This window comes from Schistocerca nitens, chromosome 10 (assembly GCF_023898315.1).
Source record: "Schistocerca nitens isolate TAMUIC-IGC-003100 chromosome 10, iqSchNite1.1, whole genome shotgun sequence".
In the NCBI taxonomy this organism is placed as follows: domain Eukaryota; kingdom Metazoa; phylum Arthropoda; class Insecta; order Orthoptera; family Acrididae; genus Schistocerca; species Schistocerca nitens.
Genome location: NC_064623.1, coordinates 24,363,789 through 24,377,183, shown reverse-complemented (window position 1 = coordinate 24,377,183; position 13,395 = coordinate 24,363,789). Strand labels below are relative to the sequence as shown.

Genomic DNA, 13,395 nt, shown 5'->3' with positions numbered 1-13,395 from the left:
TGTCACCACAGAAAAGTAAAAATTGAATTTATGCAAAAATTGTGAGCGTTGGGTCACAACTTTCACTTGTCACCACTTTCATCTGCGGTGTGTATGGGGGCTAAGTTCACAATCTTCTGTTGAACACTGCCAAGCCCAAGACAGCTTTCACATTAGATTTCCTCTATACATGTAATGCTATTGTTCCAGGAGTACATGTATCATCACAATCTATTACACAGACATTACTCATTTGTATGCAGGCCAAAAGAAACAGATATGTATTTGCATTAACAATGCCTCTGGTCAAAACCATCAAGTCTCTGTTTATTTATAACAGGATACGAAAAAAATGGTCCACTCGCATGACATTCTTGTCATAAGTCTTGACAGTCAAACCTATTTTTACATTTGAACCATAAAACATCTACAATGTTACTGTGTTACATACATTCACTACGTTTCCCCATGTCTGCCTGTAGGTGTCACCTTGTATCTACACTAGCTTGGTTGGCTTTAGTTGAAACTGTCATGATAGTTCATAATTCTGGTACAGCGGCACAGGTTTCACAGGATAAATAGGATTTCAGTAGGCAGTCAAGAGCAACAGACATCCCCACTGACTCACTAGCTTCTCAAGAAAACTGGAACAGCTACAGTATCTCCTTTGTACTGTACACCGACCATAGTGTGATCTTCAGACAAGTTTTTGGAAATCAGAATTATGTTTGAAAGAACCACATTGCACATCAAAATAGTGTGATAGTTTTCTTTTTATTTGAAATAAAGTGGAGGAATGGATAATCTATTTAATATTGATAGTGATACATTTTGCATTGTGTGTGTTAAATCTTGGAAGAGAAACATAAAAATTGAAATTTAATGCAAATATATGTTACTATTTACTTAGAACATACAACTCACAATACAAATAAATAATCGGGTAAGCTTCTTATACATTTTTTTCCAATTTTCAAAGTTCATCACGAGTAAAGTTTCTATCATTGCACTAACAACTGAAACAAGATCTTTTGGAAAACAAATGGCAAAAGTAAGTTTTCATGCAAATTTACATTGCTATTAATGACAGTGGAGAAAAATGATGAGTTAAATAATATCTGTGTTGTACATTTTGAGGAGGACAGTATAACAAAAAATTGTGTACTAAAAGAGAAACAAAGTATGCTATTTAAACAATGACGTGCAAAATAAATAATGGTAAAACAAACAAGTTACAAGAGACACTAATCACAGGTATGGGCATTACCCAAAAATAAAAATCTATTTGAATACGCAGAAAAAGTAAACCTAAAATATGACAGGGAGTTGACAAGCAACACCTCTCTCACACAACACATTGCTGTGTGCAAGTCAACTCATACTGAATGCACTTTACTGATATTATAAAGTAAATCAATGCCATATTGTATCAAAGATATATGGGGTATAATTTGTAATTCAAAGAATATAGGCAATGTCTATTATTCACACACGCACAGAGGAAGAGAAGGCAAGTGTACGGCTGCAGAGCACGTGAGGGGTAACAGATCTTGCGACAAGTTGCTGAGCAAAATATTTAGTGTGTAACTGGATGCTTGTGTACCCTTTATTGTAGTCCACAGTGTATTAACAAATTAACATTTCTCTGTGTATTCATCTTTATAATTCTCAAAGATGAATGATAATGTTTAACAGGATATTATTTACATAGTAAGAGGCAATCTAAGAAACACAGGATCCAAATGATTTTTGAGTACTTGTATTACATTATTTGAAAATGGTTGCAAACAGAGATATAAAAGTAAGAAATTACACTTATAAGAAGTATATTTTATTTGTGTTGAGGAATAAATACTATTGAAATAGACCCAAGATACAGGAAAATCCTACAAACGCAAATAAATCAGGATGTTTTATATGTGATGCAAAAACATATATGCGTGAAAAGGAAAGGGTCTACTGAGTGCACAGATACAAGCACTCCATACCTTCCAGCAATCACACGATACCAATTTTCTGTAGTATTGTAATGAATGTGTACACTGCTGTATGAAAATGCACATTTTGGAATGTACGAGAGGAATTGTTACCACAACCCATTTATCGCAAAAACTGTTAAGGAGAAAGTGAAACTAGGTGCCGATATTTCTATTCACAGGTAAAGTGACTAAAGACAAGGTAACTACTGACTTGTACCTCCATTGGTTACCTTCCTCATAAATACCTGAAGGTCCACTTTGCACCCGGATGCAGATTCTGTCATATGAAACCTATTCATATTTTTAGAAATGGGATTGTCAATCTCTTACTAAGAGCACAGAGGCACTGCACAGAATAATTAACAGAATTGCTTAATAAAATATATGGGTGAGGGCAGGAGGGGAAGTCTGAACCTGCAACATACTTATAGTTGTCTTCAATTTCTTCACACGATTAAGTTTAACGCAAGCAGTAACTTTCATAATCAGAAACCGTATCCAAAAATATATGAAAGTTGAATGTACAATCAGCAATAATTGCTATGCAGGTGGGTTACAATTCACTTGGGAAGAAACAGGATGATGTAAAAACATGATTATTAAAATGAGTTCAGATTTTTGGTCATCTTGTTAGGTGATATTCTTATCCCTATGAGATAAATATATGAAAACAAAATTTTCAGTTACATTTGCATTACATGGCTAACAATCTGAAATAAACTTGTACACACAGCAACAGTGTCACGACAAAGGAATTAGGATATTATTGCTTTGACTCTCTTCTTCTTTACTTTCAGGCAACAGTGAAATGCCTCAGAAATCAAACATTTGAGATATTTGTGATGATAGTATTCCTTTTCCTCCTTCAAAAAATAACAAGCCTTAAAGAAGCAATTTCAGCCTTCAGCTTATCTACTGATACAAAGAGGCGTGCCTGCGCACCACATTCAAATCCACATCAGCCACCACCACATCCACTGCGCTCTTGCCCCGCACTCACTCATGGTGACTTGTTTTATAATACTTAACAGTTCCAAAATATGGAAATATTGGGTTCATCATAACAAGGAATGTCTATTAAATACCAAACATGAAGACCAGGAGTAATTTCTTCTCTCTCAGGTCTAGTGCAACAGTTCTGTTAATGTGTGTGTGCGTGCACATACAGAATAATTCATAATGCACCAGCACTAATTTACATCACAGTTCACATACGAGAACACTCGTAACTCCAACTTGTTGCTCTAATGCACTCGCTCTCCGAAGATTGGGACGAAAACAGCAACACACTGTGCTGAGATATGCAGTTCATCTTCAGACAACGATGTATTTAAGTACTCACACCAAATGTAATTGTGCAACGCCACACTCCAGTTAATATTGAGACAACATATTGGCTATTATAGATAATTATCTAGAAATACTTAACACTACAGACAGTCAACAATTCACTATTTTTAAGTATTTCATTTGTCTGCAGTGAGTTAAATTTGCAAAAACACCCAGAATTTCAGGAACATCAGCAACTCCACTATGGGATAATCATTTTTCTTTTGCTTTCAATGATTTTAGTAAACATTTAGAAAATAGATCTTTCACAAAGCTACCAAAACAGGCAATGCAGATAACTGTACGAGAATGCACGGCTACAACATACAAGTTTGAATGAACTGGAAAAATACGTGCTCTTCATATGACCTAACTGCCTGGCGGCTTATAACTGCACACAACTGATAAATGTATCTATTTTTAAAAAATATATTAAACAAATACAAAACAACAATGGGCTTGTTTATCATGACACCAGACAATCATAAACACTTTAGCATACTTATTACATAATTGTTAAATGCACATTTCGATGCTCCCCCATCACATTAAAAAACCACTTCAGTTGTGATGTACAAATCTTGACTTTGTAAATAAAAGAGAAACCTGAAGAACACTTTTATTACAGTTTGGAGAAACTTATCTTCCCTTACTGTACCTACTCACTGGCATTTGTAATGCATACCAGTTTTACAAAGGAGAAAGATAATACTTATAAACTGCATGCATATCAATCATCAAAATGTCTTAATAAGTACAGCCTGATGTGATACACTTTCAAATTAACCATCACCAGAACTGGGCTTAGTATCCCCTTGGGACAGAATCTCAGCCTTCATGAAGTACCTTAAAAAAGCTGACATACACTTTATTGGGTGCAACTTAGGGCACTTTCATAATTAAAAAAAATAAGAATTTCAACACAGAAATCAAAATAAATCTGACATCATAACTAGAAATGCCCTTAAGAACACTGCCTTGTTTGATGACAAGTATTACAATGCGTACTCTGACAGAATACGTAAGGTCAAACAGCCATAAAAAAAAAATAAAAATGCGAACAGTAAGGTTGTCTTACGCTGACAAGCTTTTGGCTAAAACTTTATTACAAGCAACATCCTAGAAGGGGCAAAACAAAGGCATGAAAACATGAATAAGGAATGACAAATCTGAAAGAGGTAGATTACTCATTTGCATGATAAATTGAATGAAAAACAAGATTCACTACAGAATATATATTTGGATTTCTGTATACCAGCTGCAAGTATTTATTATAACAGCTGTAACAAAGGAAGATACATGCACACAACAAATAAATGTAAGGCAATTTTAATATTGTGTAGCAAATATATCATGGAATCAGTCATGATGATTATTTGTTCCACACCTATTCTATTCCAGCACAAGAACCCCATACAAACAATAAAAATCCATATGTAAAACTGAACCAGGGACAGACAGGAAATCTATGTATTTAAGTAAACACAGCATGAAGAAAGCTAGGATTCAGACGTTCCCAAATGATTTGGCAGAACAGACAAAAAACACACGGCATGAACTGGGAAACTTAAAAATTGGCAATGTGCAGACAATTAAATGAAATGCTAAAGAAGACAAAGAAAATGCTGAGTAGAGACAAGGGGAACTGCAATGAAAAGCAAACACATACTATCACAGAACAGTCAACTTAGCAAAAATGAGGATGACAATTATGAAGGAATTATGATATTTACATATTTTCAAACTATGAACTAGACAATACATTAATTAACTACAGAGCAACACAGAGTGACAGGGCAATTAATCCTTGTTCCTGTGCAAAACTTCAATGAAGCCCTAAACAAATAAATATTTAATAGAATTATAATAAATATATATGTATAATATGCCTATTACACTGTCCCTGCATTGTGCCCAAGCACTCACATATAAAATTTTCTTAAGTGTTAATCAAGTTCAAACCCTGCTCTCCACGCAGAGAATGTTTTACATAAAAGATCTCAAACTTTTGAATTGTAACTGATTATTAATTACCGAGTTTGGTAAAAATGTATAAATCTCCCCCTCCCTTTCAAAAAAATTCAGCATACATTTTTCCTTCATTTTCTACTGACAAACAGAAACATACCAGTACTTAAATACATAAAAAATTGAGAGCATCCATACAGTTGTACACTGTGATTTTTGGAAAATGTTAAGACCAGCCTGGTGACAGCCAAATACACTATCAATGTTAACTCATTGCAGAACAATTTCATGCACTCTCACTGAAGGCATTGGTGGTTAACTTGAACTCTTAGAGAGCAATGAAGGCCACAGGATTACAAATGCTGTGAATGGTCTTTAAATGTAGTCACAGTTCATTCACAGTTGACTCCGTCAGTCATAGTGTGCACTATTCAGTCCATTTAAAATCGTAGTGTTCACTACTTAGTCCGTTCATAATCTGTTTTTCAAACACTGAAGTTCTCTTGGAAGAATACGTCTTTACGAACACACGGATTACTTGGCATTTCCACTGACTAGTTTGATTGTGGTTCTACGGCATTTGTGGAAGTCCGTCATGATTTACAATTGCCCAATCTACATACATAACATCAAAACTCAATTTACAGCAATTCTAAAATGAATCCAGAGACACTCAATATTTCGTAAACAGTGGCTGCATAAATCAAACAATATTTCACATATGACATAGATAACACAAAATGTATTATCTAAAAAAGAAAAAAAAAAAACCAGCAGAATATACAAACTACACAATAGTTCTCATGAAGCACACATTGTTTCCCAAGCACAGCAGAATTCCAATGACTGGATAAGTGATATGACTTCATGCATGAATGTGTGTGTGTGTGTGTGTGTGTGTGTGTGTGTGTGTGTGTTTCTCAACAACAAACAGCCATCACAATACCACTGGCTCTGCTCCACTGCTATGGTTCTCTGAAAATAAAAATTACCTGAAACAAACAAGAATGGCGTTAATTGGAAGTATAGCAGGCAATAAATTTTCAAGTTCAAAATTATGCACAAAACTGAAGACTGACAATAGGAAAGGGTATACACTTTTTCAAGAGAGATGAAAAATGACACGGAAGCTACGAAATTTAAATAAACATAAGAATACGTAAAACCAAAACAGAATCTACCTCAGATTTACAGTTTGGATGTCATAAGTGGATCAAAACAGTCAAGTGTCTTGGAACAGGATGTATATTCCACTAGCAAAATTAAGAAAAGAATGTTTTAAGTGCATGATAAGCAACACATTTCTGAGAAAGACTCATGCATTTGGCCTAAACATAATACAAGAATGTACATGTCATCAAATTCTGAAAGAAACTGAATTACAGTTTAAGCACAAATCTGAATAAAATTCTGTATATAAAAAAAGACTCGCCAAGCAAGTCTTTTTGTTCACACACACACACACACACACACAAAATGTAATGTCATGTCATGTCTGCCCCCTAAGAACAAGTTTCAGTCTGAATACGAGGGTAACCCAAAAATTGAGTGCCTGCTGCGCAGATTGATATCAGCTTTGTATCTGAGGTCAAACTGTTTCCTCTACATCATCTCTGTAATACTCACCTTGCAACTGAAAGGACTCTATTCATGTGTGTTGCTTCAACTCCTCGAAGCATAGAGCGTATATTTTCTATACTTCTTCATTAGAGGAGTATAATTTACAGCAGCAGAAAGATAAAAGGTGACAGAAATTTCTTATACTTTGGATTTTACAGGTTCAGAAATAAGTACTACATACGCGATAAGCATTACTACTCTTAAAAACACCTGTATCTTGAGTTACATAAGGTTTGTGCCTCTATACATCCCGTTTTTCTGGATGATTTTCTAAGTTTTACTGAAGGTTGACACAGACAGGGCTTGGCTGTATGCTTATTCTGGCAGTCTTTATGTCTAATTTCTCAATGATCCAAGTTCATTCTGTATTTTGTACCTACTCACATGCTATAATAAGGGAGAAACAATAGTACTCTGAGCAACCAGTTTCTACTTCTTTGAGCTCTCTCTCAGAGTAGCTTACGAACAAGAAAAACAGAGTTGCCGAAGCCAACCTTGCCGATTGGACCAGTTGCAGTGCCAATATCAAAAAATGCTGAATCAAAGAGTGGATACCACTACTGATACTGTGAGCCCCTCACCTAAAATTATGCTAGAGCCAATATCATTTGGCAGCTTGTCCCGGGCCTACAGGTGGTGTTTTGGGAAAACCAGAAGAGTTCTTCCCGGGAGAAGCGACGGGACCAGACCCGGCACCAGTGCTGCCGACCACTGCCGCCGTGCCCGCCGACCCTCCGGCTGCCGAGGACGTTACTGTGACCGGCGAACTGCCGCCAGGTGTCGGAGTACTGGCCTCACTCCCAGAAGACACTCCGTCGGTCTCCATCTAGTGAACAATAACAAATACCATAAACCCTGACTGAAGTATCAACAGCAAAAGTCATGCTTCTGTATACTTAAAATGCATCAACAACACTGTCACTCTTCTGGTTACAGATCCTTTTTAAGATAACACATTTTTTTTCTCAATAATGCTGCTGTTCACAAAATTATGGAACTATTTGTCAGGAATAATTTTCAATTTGTTCGATCAACTCAGAGCAGAAGGACGAGATGTTTACCTTCAGAGTAGTTTTGCACTCTGCCAGAGTAAGTTTTTAACGGTAAATATCATCAAATACAAAGAAACAATAATGATGCAAATCTTAAACTTCAAAATAAAATCCACTGAAGAACATGCTCTGTAACATACAATTTCTGGACAGTGCCTGTCACTTGCTACTATGGCTACTGTGTACACTGGGTAAGAGTTTTCTCCAGCTTGTACGTAGCGGGAGAGTCTTTTCGTAATCCAACTAAATGGGTGCTTGTCTAGGCATAAGAAAGCAGTTCAATGTGGCGTGATTTCACCACGATAGCCATTGCTGAGAAACTTCTAAGAGTTGCAGCAGAAAGCAGCGCCATACAGAACATCTACAAGTAAGGAAATGGCCAACTGAAGTGGCTACATTCTCCTATGGTGGCTGAAAAGCAGTAAGGCTTGAAGGAGCAGTTTTGAATCTCATGATATTGTCCAGCTGCTGTCGTGTGGTGCAATGAAATAGTGATGGGTTCAAGCTGTTCTCCTATCTGCACATATTATATCATCTCCCACAGTGTGATGTCCTGTTACGTCTTAATGTTACAAACATCTTTTGCTGTCACAGAAGCTTGGAAGTGGGACACGCTATCCTTGATATGTCTTGTCACGCTTCACAACGAGGCCAGTTTTGTAACATCTGCAGTGGAGGTTGTGTTGCGGAGTGTATGTTGGAAATTGGAAGACTGTGATCAGAGTGCATTCCTGTGCACAGATGTAGGTACCGGTTTGGTCATTTGCCTGTTTTCAAGGCAAGTGTTACTGTTTGGTGGGCATAAACCTACTGTATTAAGAAGCTGCATTACAGAGTAAGAATATCACCTAGTTGGGGGTGTCATTTAATGAAAGAAGCAGATTTGGCCTGATCTTGCCGAAGACAAGAAAATCTTAAAACTCCATTTGTTCCAGCGGTTACCTGTGGCATTTTTGTGTGCATCGTTTTCCTTTTAACTTCATGACTATTATCCTATTTTGTTTACAGACCGGTGAAGCTACTGTTTACAGCTCTCGTTTCCCAATTTTGTGGTCGGAACTGGGAATTTTTCTGAAAGTGGTACGATTTCTACATAGCTTTTCGTTTTTGACTTTGGAACAGTGAGAAGTTTAATCCTACCTCACAGGTCAAAGTGAGGCTGACAGCCCTTATTTAGCATTATAGTATACATTGTAGCAGTGCATAGAAATAATTTAGGCCTGTCAAGAAACGTTTCTGAGGATGTCTACAGAGCAACAAATCACATAGTTTGATTAATAGAGAACTTTGGGAAGGTTCCTGGTGTAATATGGAATGGAATATTTTAACCTATCTGCATTCACATGTCCCACTACTGAGAACATTTCTGCACGTTGTCTTGTGTAAGACTCAGCCAAAGTGTAAGGACATGATGTACAACTGCTTTCTGTCCTTCAGCTAATATTCGACAACAAAAACTTCCTTCCTCATCTGAGCAGTCTTGTTCCTTTCTGGCAATCACACATTAATTTAAAGAAGGGAGGAAATGGAGGTGGAGGACAGGGAGGGTAAGGATGGGGGGAGGGAGGAGGTAGGGGGGAGGGAGGAGGTAGGGGGGAGGGAGAGAGGGGGGGAGGGAGAGAGGGGGGTTGTGGCACTAAGATATTAAAAATCCAAAACAAAAACAATGTTGCAAAGAATAACTGTCAATGTTATGCAGTATTGAACTATATGACACATGCAACTAAAATACACAAACACATGTATATTTCATTTGAGTAGTTTCTCTCTCAAATTCTATATTGCCTATTAGTCTTATATTGGTACTTCACAATTTTACTTACTTCTCTGTAATTTTTCTTTTATTTATACTCAATAAATGTAGTAGTTAACTAAGTCAATCATTAATGATAATACATTAAACATTGTATTGTTAACATCACAAAATTATTGTAATTTTCATAAAGAAACAAAACTTCTGAAAAAGTTATTTTGATACAGTTAGCAGGGAGGGACTGTATGTTTTACTAGTGAAAATTGGGTGTCCTCCAAAACTCTCGAAGATAACCAGTACTTTTCATGATGACATAGAGGGTGCTGTGATATTTGGAGGAAGCACATAATATCCTTTCATTGAGCAAAGATCTGAGTGCCATCACGAGGACTTATTTGTAAGCAACCTTTTATTTGCTGACAATGCAGCATTCACAGCTCATACTCAAGTTGACCTTCAAAGGCTCATGGACAAATTTGTTGTTCTCCATGTCTGTGGATGTACAGAAGATCATGATTATGGCACAAAGATACAGAGATATCCGATTAGATGGCTTCTAGTTGAATGTAGTCATCACAATGATGAACTAAATACAAGAATAGGCAAAGCGGCAAACAATTTCATGAAGCTCTGCACACGAGTAGAGAATAACAAACACCTTACTGTAGGCTGTTCAAACGGAGCCCCAGGGAGGAGGAGCATTCCGGAGTTCTCAGTGCAGTGGCTCGGAGCCTGTTTGGTGGGGGAAAGCAAAGTCAGTGCGCCCTGGCCCCATTAAGCCGCAGCTGAAGCAATAATCCATGTTCAGTGGCAGTTACGGTCAGTTGCAGAAGTCCTGTGCCTCAACAGGAGTATCCATTTCTATTTTTTTGAGAGGGATGGAAATCCCTAGTGCCTTGTCTGTCACAAAGTATTTAATTCTACTAAGAAGTGCAACATACAGCGTCATTATACACGTCTTCACGCACCGCATTAGGAGCACACAGCGAGCTAGATCTAGCATCCAGGATGAGGAACGACGTACCAGGACACATAAATTTCAAAAAGAATTCTAAGTACAGATGTAACGGAAATAATTCACGTACTGGGTTGTGTTTATACTTTTCACGGAAATGACAGTGAAGAAAACAGAACTGAAGAAGCAGTTTGATAAAACCACAAAGTCACTCACATTATAGCTACGAGTGGCAAGCCATTTTCTGAGACGCTTCTCATAAAATCATGCGTGGTAGCAGCTGCAGTATGTTTGTTTCCAATGGAGCTGCAGGCAATTGAAGGCATCTGCCTTTTTAACAAACAGTGCCTCATCGAATCCTGGGCATTGTAGCAAGCTTAGGGAGACAACTACAGAAACAAGCCAAGAGCTTTATTGCATTTTCGTCAGCACGTGACAAAAGCACAGACATTTGTGACTGTGCTCAACTTTTAATATCTGTACTTGAGGAACCCTTAGACATGGTACTGATTATACCTCAACAGGACTACATATTTTTGAAGCTGTTTGGGAATCAGTGTACAATATGAATTTCCCTTGGTATAAGGTCCATTCTGTAGCCACAGACTGTTTGCCACAGTTGATATGGTGTCATCAAGGTTTCAGTTCTCATTTAAAAATAAACTCAAGGACGAATTTGGGAAAGACATTTTGACTGTTCGTTGTTCCATACACTAACAGACGCTGTATGCTGAAACTGTGGAACTAGATGATGTAATGAAAGTTATGTTCAAGTGTGATAATTATGTGTGGCGTCGCAGTGGAAATGACTGCCAACTCGTGATGGCTTTTGAAACAAGTTTCTGAGAGCTCGTCATTTTTTAAAATGAAAATTAAAATTTTTCAGCACTCGTTTGTCAGATTCACCCGATGGTTTCTCATGGTTATTCCAGCTGGAAATTACTGACTTCCAAAATTCATACTACAATATGCCGAGTTTGTCACGGTGATGTCGTTCATCATAGTAAAAAACATTTCCCGAGATCCACAAAAATGCTGCAAAGATCACATGCCCATTTGGATCTACCTATTCTTGTGAGTAGCTTTTCTCAACAATGAAACGAATTAAAAACCAAGGAACGATCTTTTCTTCAGGACATGACAATGAAGGCCGGCCATCCTCTGCATTAATGCTGCGAACACTTCGACACACAACATTTGTCCTTGTTACGAAAAAAATGTCTAACTCGGTATACACTTGCCCCACCTGGGGGCGCCAAGTGGGCTCTTGAATTGGTCTCCTGAGTCACCGATGAGCACGCGTGACTGTACTTTAATCTTCTGTTACGAAGTACAAGCCATTGATAATATTTACTGTAGGAATCATCATACTAATTAACAGTGTAGTTAATAAGTAAGAAAAATGTAAAATTGAAATGTTGATAAAAAGTCGACTTTGTAATTGTGTTTATGTAGAAGTCAAGTAAATTTTATACGTAATCTTGTAGCAGGATTATGAAATTTTAATTCAATCTTAAATTTAAAAAAAAGAAGTAAACATAATTTTTATTGTCAAAATGTTATGGAGGTTGTCGTGGCTTTGACTTCATGACTTAGTCGCTTCAGTTCAGATTTTGTAGATAATTATTGTATTTGGTACTGGTTATCATTTTTTACAATCAAGAAATGGGAGTCCAACATTGCTCAAGTCCGTAGGTCTAACCTTAAAGTACCCTACATGTGACCCCTGGGTGGTACTAAGGGAACAACAACGAATAGGCATGGGTGGTGCAAAGGTAACAACAATGAATATGCAATCAGATGTAAAGTCTTTTTTTACCTCCTGATCAAGATGCAACACAGAATTATGACAATTGTGAACAATTTCTCAAAGGGACCTTCTAAGGACCAATATACCACTAGGCTCCTGGGATCTGTCCTACGTGTGTGTCAACTAAACATTGAAGGTATTAGTTGTGCTAAAAGTGAAGCCTTGTCTAATCTGCTAGTCTCTCACGAAGTTGATCTGGTAGTCATACAAGAAACACACACCAGTGAGGAAAAGCAGCTGCGATCCAGAGGAAAAATATCAGGAGGTTTCAAACATCTACAAACCTCCGAATTCCAAGTGGCCCAATCATGTTGTAGACATCCGATCACACCCAGCAGTCTACATTTCAACAGTCACCACCAGAATTGGAAATACAAAACTAATTATGAAAATGGTGAAGCAGTAGTGGAATGGATGGACAGGAACAACCTCCTCCACATCTTTTATGCCAGAGACTGAAGCACGTTCAACTCGGCAGCCTGGAAAAGAGGGTGCTGTCCTGATCTGTGCTTTATGTCCAGAGATGAAGGAAAAAACCTTTACCAACTACTCGAAAGGTGCTTAATGACTTCCCTCATAGTCAGTACAGACCTGTGCTATATGAAATCGGCATCCAAATCCCCCTGATGACATCCAACCCTCGACTACACTGGAACTTCAATAAGGCCAATTGGCCTGGCTGCACTGAAGAACTTGATAACTGTATACGTCTAATACCACCTACATATGAAGCTTATGAATGATTTATAAGAGCTATGATATCTGCAGCACAGAAACATATCCCTACAGGGTATCGCAAAGAATGTATTCCTGGATCGAGTCAAGAAAGCAAAAACCTTTACCAACAATTTACTGAGAGCAATGACCATGAAATTGCAGATCAGCTATTACACAGCCTAGATGCAGCCATGAGGAAAAAAATGGAAAGATAAAGTTAGCTCATTTGACTA

At 37.5% G+C, this 13,395-nt stretch overlaps 1 protein-coding gene across 2 annotated transcripts in view; it reads right to left on the bottom strand.

The window, feature by feature from the left end:
- Window positions 1-798: 798 nt before the first annotated feature.
- LOC126210242 (REST corepressor 3) overlaps window positions 799-13,395 on the bottom strand; it is an 80,065-nt gene continuing 67,468 nt past the window's right edge. For both annotated transcript variants that reach the window (XM_049939429.1, XM_049939430.1), the window contains 2 exons: window positions 7,457-7,701; window positions 799-6,247 (listed from right to left, as the gene is read on the bottom strand). In XM_049939429.1, coding sequence (XP_049795386.1) covers window positions 7,480-7,701 — 222 coding nt within the window. In that variant the 3' untranslated portion in view covers window positions 799-6,247; window positions 7,457-7,479. The remainder of the gene's footprint in view (window positions 6,248-7,456; window positions 7,702-13,395) is intronic.